Here is a 14,264-nt window from a genome sequence, read left to right on the forward strand (position 1 = left end):
ATGAGTAAAGCACTGATTTATGTAGATTGTAAATTGAAATTTTATACCAGAGTAAGTATTTTACAAACTTATTTCCTTCTAAAGGAGATGGGCGTTATCCTTTGCTTGGCCAGCCTTTGCAATACAATGCTCCAATCCGTCCTCTTCTACATGGGCCGCATATAGTCTCAACACAACAGGTTGGTTTGAGTATCACCAAAGCTATTATGTCCTGAACCAAATTGCTTTTCAAAAATTGTTGGGATTTCTGTTAACATTTTTGGGAAAAGTCATATCTGACATCATTTGGAAGTGAAATTTCTACTTTGTGTTCAATCAACAAACCTGATATAAAAACGGCTCAAAATTTTGCTACTTCTCTGAGTTGAGTATTTTGGCTCAAGTTTCCACTCAAATTTATTTGCATATCACTTAACAAAATCTCCTATGAACCAGTCCAATTGGGCAGCATTTTTAAATAGAAAAAAATTACATTTTAATATTTCTTGACATATTTAATAGCGGTAAACTGGTACCATTTTATTAATAGCTGAAAATGGGTTTATCACAAAAAATAAGTATATTTGATAGTGTCTCATACACCACCTGTGAGTGATCTGGTTTTAAATAACTAAAAATGACTTCAAAAATGCTAAAAATAACTTTTAACAGAGATTCAGAACCCATTTACCAGATCCATTGCTCTACAATAGTCAGTTTTTTGGTAATTCTTTTTAAGCTTAGAAGCATTTAAAACTATTAGTGCCCTTTCTCCTAAAATAAAAGCTTAATTTAAAGAGCCTTCTTAGAGGCCCACAACAGGTGTGTGGAAACTTGCCACGGTGGTTAATTTGATTTGGGAACCTGAGCGGTTTTCTAGGCAGGACCGGTTTCCAGGATGATTTTTTTTTTAAATCAGCACATAAGATTGCAGAAACTCAGTTTGTGCAGAGCTTAATTGCACTTGAAATTCTTCAATATTTTAAAGAAAGATCTTTTATTGATCTTTTGTGCTGGTTAGGCTGATTGTGGGCATATCTAATGGAAACTCTACCCCATGTAACTATTCTATGATGTTTTGTTATCCAGTTGTTTTGGTTACATTTGGTATTTGCTTTGCTCAGCACGTATTCTCCTTGATAATACACTATTGTACCTTTTTGTTTTGAAAGAACTATTTAGATATTTTTGGTTTAGTGTTTTGTTGAAATTTTAGGTTTAGTGTCTGTGTTGAAATTTTAGGGTCAGAATTTAAGTAGGCATGGAGGAAGAGGAAAGAAACAGACAAGGAAAGCAGCGTCAACAGACCTTGGCGCAGGAGAACCTGGTACGTAAATAAATGCAAAATCTCTACATGGAGTCAAAATGTGCTGTATTCCACGTTCATTTTACATAGTGTTGGCTAGTATTTACAGCACAGAAGGAGGTCATTTGACTCAACAGGTCCATGCCAGTGTTTATACTCCACATGAACCCCCTCCCACCCTTCTTCATCTAACCCCATCAACATATCCTTAGATCCTTTCTCTCTCGTATTTATCTATCTTCCCTTTCAGTGCATGTGTGCTAGGCGCCTCAACTACTACTTGTATTAGAAAGTTCCGCATGCTAACCACTCTCTTGCTGAAGAAGTTTCTCCTGAATTCCTGATTGGATTTATCAGTGACTAGACCTCAAGTTCTAGACTCCACTGCAAGTAGAACATCTCTACATCTACCCTATTAAACCCCTTCATAATCTTCAAGACATCTTTCAGATCATCCATCAAATCTTTTCTTTTCTAAAGAAAAAGTCCCGAGCCTGATCAATCTTCCCTAATTGGTATGACCTCTCAATTCTTGTATCATTCTAGCATATCTTTTTGTGCCTTCTCCGGTGCCTCAATCTCCTTTTTTATGATATGGAAACCAGAACTGTTCACAGTACTCCTAAGTGTGGACTAACCTGGGTTCTATTCAAGTTCTCATAACTTCTCTGCTTTTCAGTTCTATCCCCTTAGAAATGAAGGCCAGTGCTTTTCTTTGCATATGGCATTATTGACCTGTGTTGCTATTTTTAATAATCCCTCTATTCCTCTACCCCATTTAGATACTTATTTTCCAAGGAATTTTGTGGCCTCCTTATTCGCCCTTTCAAAATGTACCACCTCAAACTTATCTATATTGAAGTTCATTTGCCAATAACATGCTCATTCTGCAAACTTATTAAATGTTTTCCCAAATGTTGTCACAATCCTACTCTGTATTAACTACATCCCCATAATTTGGTGTCATGCATACATTTTAAAATTGTGCTTCTGATTCCCAGTTCCAAATCATTTTATTAAATTGGTGAACTACACTGCTCCAAGCAACGATCCTTATGGAATACTTCTTACCACCTTTTTCTTTTTTGTACTCAGCTTGGTATCTATTCTGATTCTTGTCCTCTGACTCCACATGTTCTGACCTTTAGTCATGAGTTGACTATGTGGTACCTTACTGAAAGCCTTTTGGAAATTCAAGTATATAATAGCTCCTGCATTAACCTTATCTACCCTTTCTGGTCTTCAAATGATACAATAAGGTTCATTAAGCATGACTTTCCCATTTGGAATCAATGTTGAGTACTCTTTTCAGTTTCTGGAAGTTTTTCTATTACATCTTTTGAGTAAAGAATCGCTATGTCTCCCCCCCATGATGTCAAGCTAATTGGTCTATATTTTGCAAGGATCTGCTGCAATGACATTATGAATGAAGTTGTACCTCCCAAGTTCCATCAACAACTGATTAAATAAATTTTAATATATACTATTGTGACCTATTTATTCACCAATGGAAGTCCTAACTCTCAGGTGAAGCCAGTCTCAAACCAAAAACAAGTTAACATCATACATAAGCATAAAATTATCTTATCTAAGCATTGTTCTAGTGCTTAGATACTGGCAACTTTCCAGTACCTTATGTAAGTGTTCAATCTTTACTCGCAAGCCTCAGTCCTGTATGTGAGTAGACTATTCAACTACAGCAAGCATCACAGTGGATTTAATTTTGTTGTCCTTCCTAGTCCAAGAGCATTGAAGGCAATTGCCATAACTGTTACTCAGTTATAAAAATCAGTGCTGAGAAGGAATGCTATTCAACCTATGTAGCTCTTCCCGTTTTGCTTTACCCCATTCCCTTTCCCCTTAACTATCTACAAGTGTCACAGAGGTCAGAGATAAAACTGACATTAAAAACAAAGTGTTGGAAAAACTCAGCTGGTCTGGCAGCATTTGTGGAGAGAGAATCAGTTAACGTTTTGGTCCAATATGACTGTTCTTTGGAACTGAAGAAGGGGAGTCATATTTGACTCGAAATGTTAACTCTCCTGCCAGACCAGCTGAGTTTTTCCAGCACTTTGTTTTTATTTCAGATCTCCAGCATCCACAGTATTTGGTTTTTATTTCAGAGATAAGCTAACTGAGCACAGACCCAAAATCAAGGCTAGGACTCTCTTGACAATGGCTTTATATCACTATGCAGTGCTTTTTACCAGTGTACAATGCATTTATCCTCTAAATGCCATGTGGCTAAATATTGCTTTTAAAGAAAGCATAGTAATATTTCAGAACTCTGCATTATGGCCTTTCTGAGCCAAGTGCTTATTATTTCAATCAAAATCCAAATGCTTTGCAAAGCAAAGGGTGAAAGAAAATGCAAGAGGTATATAAGTAAGTCCTGGTATCAGAGATAACGTGTCAAAGTTCTGGTTAAGTTAGCACTTGTGAGCTAACAAGTGACTCACGTTGCAGGCAAAAAGGGAGACCACAATTTCAGATTTTTTTCCCTAATTTAAGGTAATATAGAAGCAGTTGCTCGTCCCCTAGATTACAGATTGTGATCCTAATCATTGTTGTTACTTCCATTTAAATTCCTCCTTTAAGAGATCAAGTGACATTCCACTCACTATAGATAGAGCCATTACAAATTTGAATCTTGCTTTCAGTGTGCAAATCTTGCATCAAAAACTCCCTTGTGTAGTTTTTATTTCCCTTCCTCATTTTCCAAAGAGTAAAGTTTGGGGGTACTGTTGCCTTGGAGCGAAGACAGGGCACAAACCATGAACATCGAGAGTTTAGTGTAACCATTGACAAAATAGCAGCTGTACTCAAGCCCCGGTGGGGTGTCTTTGAGAATATGCCTAGTAAGTTGTAGGTGGAAGGCGGTGTGTGTGTGTGCGCGTGCGTGCACGTCAGTCACCTGGCTAGTGATACTAGGAACTTGCTAAAGGTGACCCAAGATTTGCTGTTAACTTTCTCGAAACAAAATAGATCTTCTACGATTTGCACCAACTTCAGCCTTTGGAACTTACTTTCCAGAGAGCAGTGGAGGCAGGGTCATTGAATATTTTTAAGGCAGAAATACATAGATCCTTAACTAACAAGGGGGTGAAAGGTTATCGGGGTAGATGGAATGGGAGTTGAGGCCGCAATCAGATCAGCAATGATGTTATTGATTGGCGGAGCAGACTTGAGGGGCTAAATGGCCTACTCCTAGTTCATATGTTCTATTTAAATATTTCTTAATCTATCACTTTTTTTCTGCTGATATATCTGACAGGTTGCATCAAGGAAATCACATTTTGGTAAACTGGCAGTTCACAATAAATGTTAAACCGGTTCTAATACTTAGAAAACGAAGCTGGACAACATTTTAACATGTAAATACTTTTATCACTCTTAAGAACTAGCAACATTGGAAATATTTTCCATTGTTCTGCAGATACTACAATATGATTCCTTAGTGTCACTACCTGGAATTGTCAGTTGGGCTTCTTAGCTTTGAAAAACTGAACCATCAATACCTTTTTTGAAACTCCAAAAATTGAATCTGATAAACCAAATAATTAAGGATTAATTTCCACTGGAAAGTTTTCTCTCAATCGGAATCAGGGTGGGGTGCAGTGCACGGGAGAAGGATACAGCTGGGGAGGGGCGTAAGGGGCGCTGGATGTGGTGTTGGCTGGCGGCATAGCAGCTGGGGGAGCAGGGTAGGAGTAGGCTTGGAACCCAATTGGGGGAGATGGTTCAGAAACTTGTGGGGGGGCATGGAGAGAAGAGAAGAATGGGGAGCAGCAACGTAATGCAGCCTTAACTAGTTGCAAGAGATACCACTTTCCGTCCTGTAACTCTGCAAGCCTGAGTTTGTTCCACAACATGGAAGGGCTTCTCCTCACTCCCTTCCACAGCCCCTTGTGGACGCACTGGGGCCCATGCAAGTCTCCAAACTGGCTGAAGCCCTACCGGCATGTCAAGCAGCAGAAGGAAGGGCTTCTCACCCAGGTGGATGCACTGGTGGATGATGGAAGACCTTGCCAAATGACCAAGACCAGGTCATGCTCACTGCAATGATACATCCTTGCTGCACCAGGTTGTTGAATTTTATTCTTTTTGTTTTAAAGTTGAAGCCTTGATCCTGGTCCCTTTATTCTGAATTAATGAATTGTTGTCACTTTCAGAAGAAGATAAAAGCATAAAGAAGTAACTAATCCATTCATTAGAGTATAAAATATTTTACTTTGCCAGCCAAAATTGCAGAACACTGGATAAGATGACCTTCATAAAGCTGTCTGACCCTGGATCAGATTATACATTGTGAAGTCCTTGGATTACTGTATATCAGACTGGATCAAATTACACATTCCAGAAACTGTTGGCTGTGCCTCATCCTCCAAATCAGAAATCTGGTCCAACCTACTTGAGTTGCAAATAAATGCACCCTAAACTTTAGCCTTGTCTGCCTGTTCCAGTCATTCAGCTGAATATTTAATGATCCCATGCCACTATTTGAAGAAAAGCGAGGAATTTTCCTCCAGCTGTGTACAAGTTCGCTACACCTTTTGCCTACACAGCCAGGTGCCATGTTTTGGATACCTAAAACATTTTGTTTTACAGCATCCTGTTTAGTAATCAGACATTTTCAGAATAATTCCAGTTATCTGAAACTCCAAATGCACGCTAAGCTCAACTCCATGCTCTTTTCCATTTTAAGTAACTGGAAAACTAAAAAGCAATAGTTGTTCAGGTGCTACTTCTCCAAAGGAAGGTCTGGCGCAGACAAATAAGATCAAAAAATGTTTCCACTAGATTTTCAGTATTAAGCTACTGTCTATTAAAGTACAACAAACAACTGAAACAATTGTCTCTATTCGTTGCTTACTTTTTTTGTTTTCATATACTCTTCAAAATCTCGTGATATGTTCTTCAGTGTATATTATCAATGAATAATAAAAATTATATTGTGATCTGTTCAATGTGAATATTGTACTTTCAGAAAATGTATAGATTTGATCCTGTCATGATCCCTACTTATTGTTTCACTCAAACTGCACATACTGTTGTGGGTTCCTGCTGAAAATTTCTGGGGGAAGGCTTTTTTAAATTTAAAACTGATTTGGTCATGATGTCATTGTCATTTGATGATTGAAAGGCTTACAATCAGTGATTGTGACCATAACACACTCTGTGTTACTCGTAGATCGGGCACTCTCAGTGGAGTGCCCAATTGAGAATTATCCATATTATCTTAATCCTGTTCAGAATTTGTCGTCTCAGTAACCTTAACATATTAGCACCATTACATTGTAGGAATAATTTCATTTAAGTCTAAACATGAATAATGTGACCGTGTACTTTTGTGTGATTCTTTTTAATTCATCATCACAAATTGCTTCCACCATTTTCATTACATGTCGCAGATTACAACCACCAGTACTTCATCCTAGCTTCACAAGTTTTCCAGGTACAAATAAAGTTTTGAAGTTTTTACTTTAGATCCCAACCGTAGTGTTCGGTGTTTGACACAGTTTTTGTGGACATAATGTTAAAATCTCCCTAACAACATCAAAATTGCAGTGGTGGAATAAAACCTACAACAAAGTTTCACATGCACTTCACTATAATCCTGGTGACCATGCTGTTGCATTATTGATTCTTATGGCAAGCTTTACTGGTGAATGATTAATATGTTAAATATTTTGTATTTGTTTTCTCTTCATTTAAAAAGAGAAAATGCATTGTATGCAGATATTCAAATTCAGATCTAACCATTATATGGTATGCCAAAGCTGAGCTTGCATCAGGATGTGACTTAACTCCAACTCAATTCCTGCAAATCTTTGTGCTCTCAGCAGGATTGAAGTTGTTGGCATCTGTCCTTGTTGCAGTCACCTCTGGATGTAGCCTGTTACATTTATATAACCTCATACACAGAAAATAAAGTTTTAACAAATACGATTTAAACTGTTAATGTTGCTAGTTTTCAATTTGCATAACTTGTCTTCTCTCTGTCTTTCAGTTGTCAGCAGAGTCCTGGAGGTGACTGACCTGCCAGAGGGAATTAGTCGTACAGAAGCTGATAAACTTTTAAGTGAACTCTTTAAAGCTGGTGCCAAGATTCGATGGTTGCGAGACACTCAACCACATTGTGGTGGTAGTGGCGATAGTAACACAAATACAGAACACTCAAAACCTTCCAGTGACTTGGCATCCATGTACACAATCATAGCGATATTTCCTTCAAAACCAGCTGCTCAGAATGCATTGTTGAAACAAAGTAACTCCAGCAAATTCAAACTGAGAACAAGCAAGAAGCACTACGATTTTCACATTATGGAAAGGGCTAGTTCTCAGTAGTAAATGCTGCACTGGACTTGCAGTCTCTTCCACTGTTTTTCCCTCTTCGATTGGGCTTGTATAATGGTTTCTGTTGACGTATAGACTCCTGGAACGTTGGTGTTTTATGACCTAACAATTGAAGAAAACCAGTGATCCAGCAAAAAAGGCGATGAGTTTCCTAATTTATGTTCACCGTTGTCACAACAAAGTATCTGAGCATATCACAAAGCAGCATCTTTATATGGAGAATGCTGTAGAACCACAGTACAAATTTTATAGCCTTTTTGTTTTATATTTGTGAATCTTGTATCCAATCCAGAGCTCCATTGTACAGCAACTCATGTCGATACCATCAGCCAATAATTACTCGCCTTAACAGGTTTTTACCCAGCACAACCAGCAAAATATGAATTTGCCTAAAAAATCAAATAAACTAATTTGGAGAAGCCCGAAGTAGTGGGAATGAAGTGTTTCATTATCTTTCTTGGCTGGTCACTAGTGATCTACAAAGAAGAATGTGTGAAAATAATGCCTTTAGATGAAGCCTGAAGATTTTGCAGTTTGACACCTTGGATACAATGAGTTTGAAAATTTGTCCGCAGTCCCTATTTTAAGTCAACTTCAGACTCAATAATTGGGCTCGTAAATTTATTTGTGTGGACGTTTTTTTTGTTGTTTTGAAGCCCCCCCGATTGCAATGTTTTTGTGTTATTTCTTAAATGCTGGACATTTGTTAGAAAGTTTAAGTGTTTTAAGTTCACCCAATATTGAGGATCACTGGACATCAATATAATTGTTACATTATTGACATACAAACCTATGATTTCTTTTCGGTTGTGTGTAAATCCTGCCAGGCTGTACAATGTGTGCTGATGCAAGTTTTTTTTTTCCCCCCCCTTTTTCAGTTCAAGGAAAAAAATAAATGTTTACAAATATATAAAAATACTCTTTGTACTTTATTTGGGTCAGGCAAACTTAATTACCATTTTTGGGTGCTGACCAGGGACCTCAACTACTTGGCTGCTGAGTGACTCAAATATTTGTAGATTCAATCTTTCAATTAAGTTGCCAACTTTGCTTACAGAACTGAACTGAAATTTGTAAATATTTCTTCTTTTGCTTTAAATGATGCAAAAGTACTTGTTAGGATAATGGGTCCATTTTTTTCTATTTTATAGTACATTGAAAAGCTGGCAATCTGACCTCATCTAAGAAGATTAGCATCCATCCTTTTTTGCATTTGGTATGGTTTGGGTGCCACTTGCAACACTGCATTTTCTAGTCTTTGTTCTTATTTGGTCATACTGTGGGTTGGTGAGGATAGACACGATACGGGATTGAGACTCGCATGCAAACACTTAATCGAGTTTAAACTTGCTAGCACAGAGCTTGGGGCAACTAATTACACTGCGGTGTTATTGACGTTCCTATAAATTCAAACTCCCGTCTAGCAAAGCTCTGCTTCAAAGGACAGCATTGTTGAATCAGTCATTTTTTGCTGAATGGTATGCTAAATTTAGGATGAATTGTAGTTTATGCAGGATGGTGATTGGAAGACCTGTGTGAGGGCACCATTGGAAAAGTCATGCTTGGAAGGGACTATAACCTGGATGTAGGTTTCATCAACAAAATGATGGTTTGGGATGGTGAGAAAAGGGTGGAGGCAGGTTATGTTGCAAAGATGGGGGAACATGGCCTTTGTGGTAGATAAGATTTGGGCCTTGAAGCTCAGTTTGGAATTAATCAGAGCACTGGAACTGCATAAATTCAATTGGGAGGGATAGAATTGAGCGTATGGTTTGGAGGATTTGATAGGAGTTGAATGAGATGACACTTGGACTAGAAATAGGGGACCAAGGATGAAACTGATATTCTGAGGTAACCATGTGGGACACAAGGAGATGCTATGTTGGGGTGAAAAAATGAATTGAACTAAGTGTAGCATGTGCCACAGATGATGAGGGAGAGACTGGAAGAGGATGACTAGTTGACTATGTTGAATATAGTAGTTTGAGAAAGACCAGTGATAACACACCATTGTTCCAAACACTATACTGCCATCTTGTCACAGAACAGAGCCTTTGGTATAGTGATTTACCAACATGTTGAAGATTTTAAAATATTCAACAAAATAATTAAAATTAGAATTTGAAGATTATAAGGCAAAAACTGAAAAGTTTAACTTCAACAGTGTCAGTTGAGTGCCCTGCTAATCTGTGTTTTTCTAATTTGTTTTAAATCTGCATTACAGGATGCACTTCTGGATTAAGATTTTCATACATCAACTATGAAGTCCACTGGCTACTTGCTTGCACCATGACACTTGACACTGACTGAAAGTCAGATAGAATTGCTCTGTAAATTTCCAACTAGAGTAAATTTTGTTAAGCCCTATACAGAGTGAAAGTATCATGGATGATTTTCTCAGAGTTCTTTTGTATTTATTAGATTAGGTTTTTCTCCTGAATTTATATAATTTTATGAATCTTTCACTCTGCTCACTGCCGATTAATCATTCACTGCACTTGAACAGTTGATATGTTGGTCATGGATAAGGTGACTGCTTTGCTTTCAGCATGGGTTTTCTCTTTTGCAGAATAAATGTGGTAAACATAATGAATTATAATTTAAAGGGGAGTTCAAACCATTAACAAATAATGTCAGTAGCTGATTAATAGAACTCTGCTGGCATTCAGGACAATGAGCAGTATTTTAGAGAAACTAGCTTTTAGCACTGGATTGTTTTATTACCTTTCACATACTTTAATAAATAATTCAATAGAAAAAATTGCAGGGGCATCCTTGTAAAAAGATTTTTTGTCATGTTTTTCATGTTTTGATACATTTTCTAATTTCACAGTTCATAATATTGTAATATCAGCAATGCACAGCACCCCAAAGGTTATTTGGGTATTATTCTTGAGTTGGTATGGTAAGGCTAGAGAAGTCCCATATATAAACTACAAGAACAAGTCTGAAAATGTCCAAGGAAGTAAAGTGCAGTGGGGGAACAAAATGTGGAAGTCAAGAATTTACGGAGTATCACCAAGAAGCAAGTCTTTCTTAGCTGTTATTTTTTGAAGTGATAACAAATTGTTACAAAAGTCACCTCAGACTGAAATTCACTTCCCTGACATTTAAAAACAAAAGATTTGGAATGATGAGAGTAAAGCACACTTGGCATCAAATTGGAAGGGAAAACAATATAGCAGGAGAACATAGTATATAAGGATGTATAGCCATTGAAGTAATGGTTGAATCTGGTAACATTAATTTTGTCCACTAAAACATTAGATGGAGGATATGTGTTTGTTGAGGATTGTGTTACTTGGATTCATGTAAGAAGCCAAGCCTGATGTAGGAGATTTTTTTTATTGGAAAACTCTATGTTGGGTTTTGTTTTTGGCAATAGTATGAATGTGTGCATTTTTATGTTCCAAATTGCTTTCTAACTGCCCTATGCTAAACACATCAATCTTGACAACAATTGGATTTGAGAATCCCATTCCACAAGAAATTCAGAAAGCAGGTATTGTATTTTTACATCAAAACTAAAACTTAAGTTGCAATAGCTAACTACTTAAAGTTTAAGTATGTTAAAGTAACAAAATATTTAACCATTCAGCTGCAATTACTCCTGGACAAGCCTGATCCCAGGGTGGTACCCAGCTTGATAGATCCTAACTTTTATTTGTTTGTTTAGATATGTGGAGAGTGACCACTGAACAGAGTCCAAGGAGTCAGCTGATGAACTTTTAACAAAAGTATAAAACATTTATTCAACAAGAAAAGATGAACTATATTACAATACTCCTTCACCCACAACTATATGTTTAAAGATATATACAGATTTGTAAGGATAACATAAGTTACAAAAGCTATCTTATACTTTAATGACCATAGTAAGTACACAGTCCATGTACCAATAGGCACCCTGTGGTCAGACATACCACACTCTGAAACCAAATGACAGATGCCATCTCAACCAGATGCTATGGATCTTTCCTCAGCTCCCCCCAAACGCATGTTACACCATGAGTCAACCGGTCTCACTACACTCCATCTTTCACACAAGGATTTCCAATCTCTACTCTCCATGGCCTCTCCTTGGAATCTTCTCCCAAGCCAACGCTTTCTCTCAGATGCCTTCCGCAAGGGTTCATCTCCAGGGTTTCAAATTCTCCTTCCGATGTTCCTCTCCCGGGGTCACCACGTGCATTCAAACTGTCTTCCATGCACTCGATCTCACCAACTCAGCTGTCAACAGTACACCACTGTTTCATATGCCCATAGCAAAGAGTTACAGACCGTCAGTTGTCTCTTTGGACCTTCTTGCCACTTCTCAAGCCCTTACCTCTTTAAACTTGAAGTTTGGAGCTTTTCTCTGCCCAGCATTCTTAATTTCACTTAACAGGACCTTTTCCAGGTCCCTGTCCTTCCTTTGACTAGAAGGTCTGCTTGGGGCTTTCTCCTGTTTCCATCTCACTCCTTTAGCCTTGGGACCTTTTGGTTCTTTTGGGAAATCTGCAGCTCCCTCTCCTCCTGTCCAGTCTCTCTCGAGTCCTGGCTTCAAACTGCTTAAAACTGCTGTTTCTTTAGTTTTTCTGTGTGTGTCTGTGGAAGGGATCTGCCTCATAAAAACCTCATTAGAAATGCAAACACCCTTTTAAAGTAAAACTAAAACTCAATTTGACTTTTAACCCAGATAAATACAAATCAAACTTAAACATTAAAGCTAAAACTCATTCCTAACACCCACAAATACAAATATAACTTACTTAAACTATCTCTATTTCCTAACAATGTTAAGACTGCTTTTTGTGGACAGGACATAGCTGAGCACTTTTCCACTTTGTTGCGTAGACACAAGTAACTGTACTGGTTAGGATTTGTATGGACCTCAGAGGGAGGTCAAGTTGGATCATTCACTCAGCATTCCTGGCTGAAGATGTTTGCAAGTGCTTCAGCCTTTTTTCACTCACTGGGATTTGCTATTGTTGAAGATGGGAATGTTCATGGAACCTCTAGATGTAGCAAGACTGCAGACCTTTGCAATTTCACAAGCAACGATCAGATCATTGTTCTATCTGTAGCATGTTGCTTTTGCTGTTTAGTCACAGATCACCTGGTCCAGGTGTGAGACATCTATTGCTGAGAAGCTAGGATGGAGATAAGTTATGTTCTGACCACAATCTTGAACCCTCCTTGATTAATGGAGAGATGCCAGAGCAATGAAGGATTGCAAATACATTTAAAAAAAGAGATAAACCTGGTAACAACAGGCCAGGCAGTATAACATCATTGGTGGGGAAACTAGTGAAGACCGTTGTCAAGGGCAAAATTAATTCTCACCTGGAGAAACATAGGTTAGTAAGGGGCAGCCAACACAGAATTGTCGAAAGCAAATCCTGTCTGACTGAGTTATTTGATGAAGTAATATAGAGAGCTGATGATGACACTAATGTATCTTGTATGTTGACATTCAAAAAACAGAGATTTGACAGAGGAGGTTGTGGGAAACTAATTTCTCTGGCAACTGGGTTGGTAACCAGAGGTCATAGAGTTAAAATAATTGGTAAAATAATTTGAGTGGAAATGAGAAGAAATGTCTTTATGCAAAGGATTGTTCATGTCTGGAACACATGACTTGAAAGGATGTTGGATCTTATCTGAAAGATTTCAAAAGACAATTTGACATGCACTTGAAGAGGACTATTCTGCATGGTTGTATGGAAAAGCCTGGGATGTGGGTCTTAGACAGTTCTTTTAACGAGTCAGCACATGTGTGATGGGGCCAATGGTCTCCTGTACTTTAAGATTCAGCATATATGTTGTCCTGTGTTATAGCATCACCAAGTTGACAGCTCATTTTCAGGTACACCTGGTGCTGCTACTCTTTTACCTAGATTTTATTGCAGATGGAATATAATGTGGGGAAGTGTGCAATTATCCACTTTTGCACAAAAAATAAAAAACAAAACATTTTTTAAATGATGAGAGACTGGGAAATGTTGGTACTCAGAGGGACCTGGATGTCCTTGTACACAAATCATGGAAAGTTAACAGGCATGTACAGCAAGCATTCGGAAGGCAAATTTTATGTTAACTTTTATTACAAAAGAATTAAACTGTAAGACTAAATAAATCCTATTATATAGGGCCTTGGTAAGATCATACCTGGAGTAAAGTGCATAGTTTTTATCTCCTTACCTAAAGAAGGATGTACTTGCCTTAGAGAGAGTGCAATGAATGTTCACCAGACTGATTCCTGGGATGAGAGTATTGCCCTGAGAACAAACTGAGTTTCTCTCATCTCCCCACATAGCTAAAGTCTTTGATCCATGGTACAATTCTAATAAATCTCCTCTGCACCTTCTCTAAGTCCTTAGTATCATTCCAAAAGTGTGCCTAAATTAGCGATAATACTCCAGCTGGGCCCTAACCAGTGTTATGCAAAAGTTTAGCAAAACTTGCTTCGTTTTGAACTCTATGCCTCTGTTTAGGAAGTCATGGCTCCCGAAAGCCTGTTTAACAGCCTTCTCAACTTCTCCCACCTTCAAAGGCTGGTAGGAGGTGTCAGCTGTGGCTCAGTTCATAGCACCCTCACCTTTGAATCAGAGGGTTGTGGGTTCATGTCCCACTCCCGGAA

The 14,264-nt window shown here is 38.0% G+C and overlaps 1 protein-coding gene across 28 annotated transcripts in view; it reads left to right on the plus strand.

Moving 5' to 3' along the window:
* The window catches only part of r3hdm1 (R3H domain containing 1), a 137,710-nt gene extending 129,152 nt beyond the window's left edge, over nt 1-8,558 (plus strand). For 23 of the 28 annotated variants that reach the window (XR_013577987.1, XM_078552433.1, XM_078552448.1 and 20 more), the window contains 3 exons: nt 85-179; nt 1,222-1,306; nt 7,296-8,558. Coding sequence is in view for 25 of the 28 variants with exons in the window: in XM_078552433.1 (XP_078408559.1) it covers nt 85-179; nt 1,222-1,306; nt 7,296-7,633 (518 nt within the window). In the remaining 3 variants the exon portion in view is untranslated. Of the gene's footprint in view, nt 1-84; nt 180-1,221; nt 1,307-6,696; nt 6,741-7,295 lie in introns of those variants that run through there. The other 5 variants (XM_078552455.1, XM_078552451.1, XR_013577988.1 and 2 more) reach the window with 5 other exon arrangements.
* Nucleotides 8,559-14,264: the final 5,706 nt, after the last annotated feature.

This window comes from Cetorhinus maximus, chromosome 11 (assembly GCF_964194155.1).
Source record: "Cetorhinus maximus chromosome 11, sCetMax3.hap1.1, whole genome shotgun sequence".
In the NCBI taxonomy this organism is placed as follows: Eukaryota; Metazoa; Chordata; class Chondrichthyes; order Lamniformes; family Cetorhinidae; genus Cetorhinus; species Cetorhinus maximus.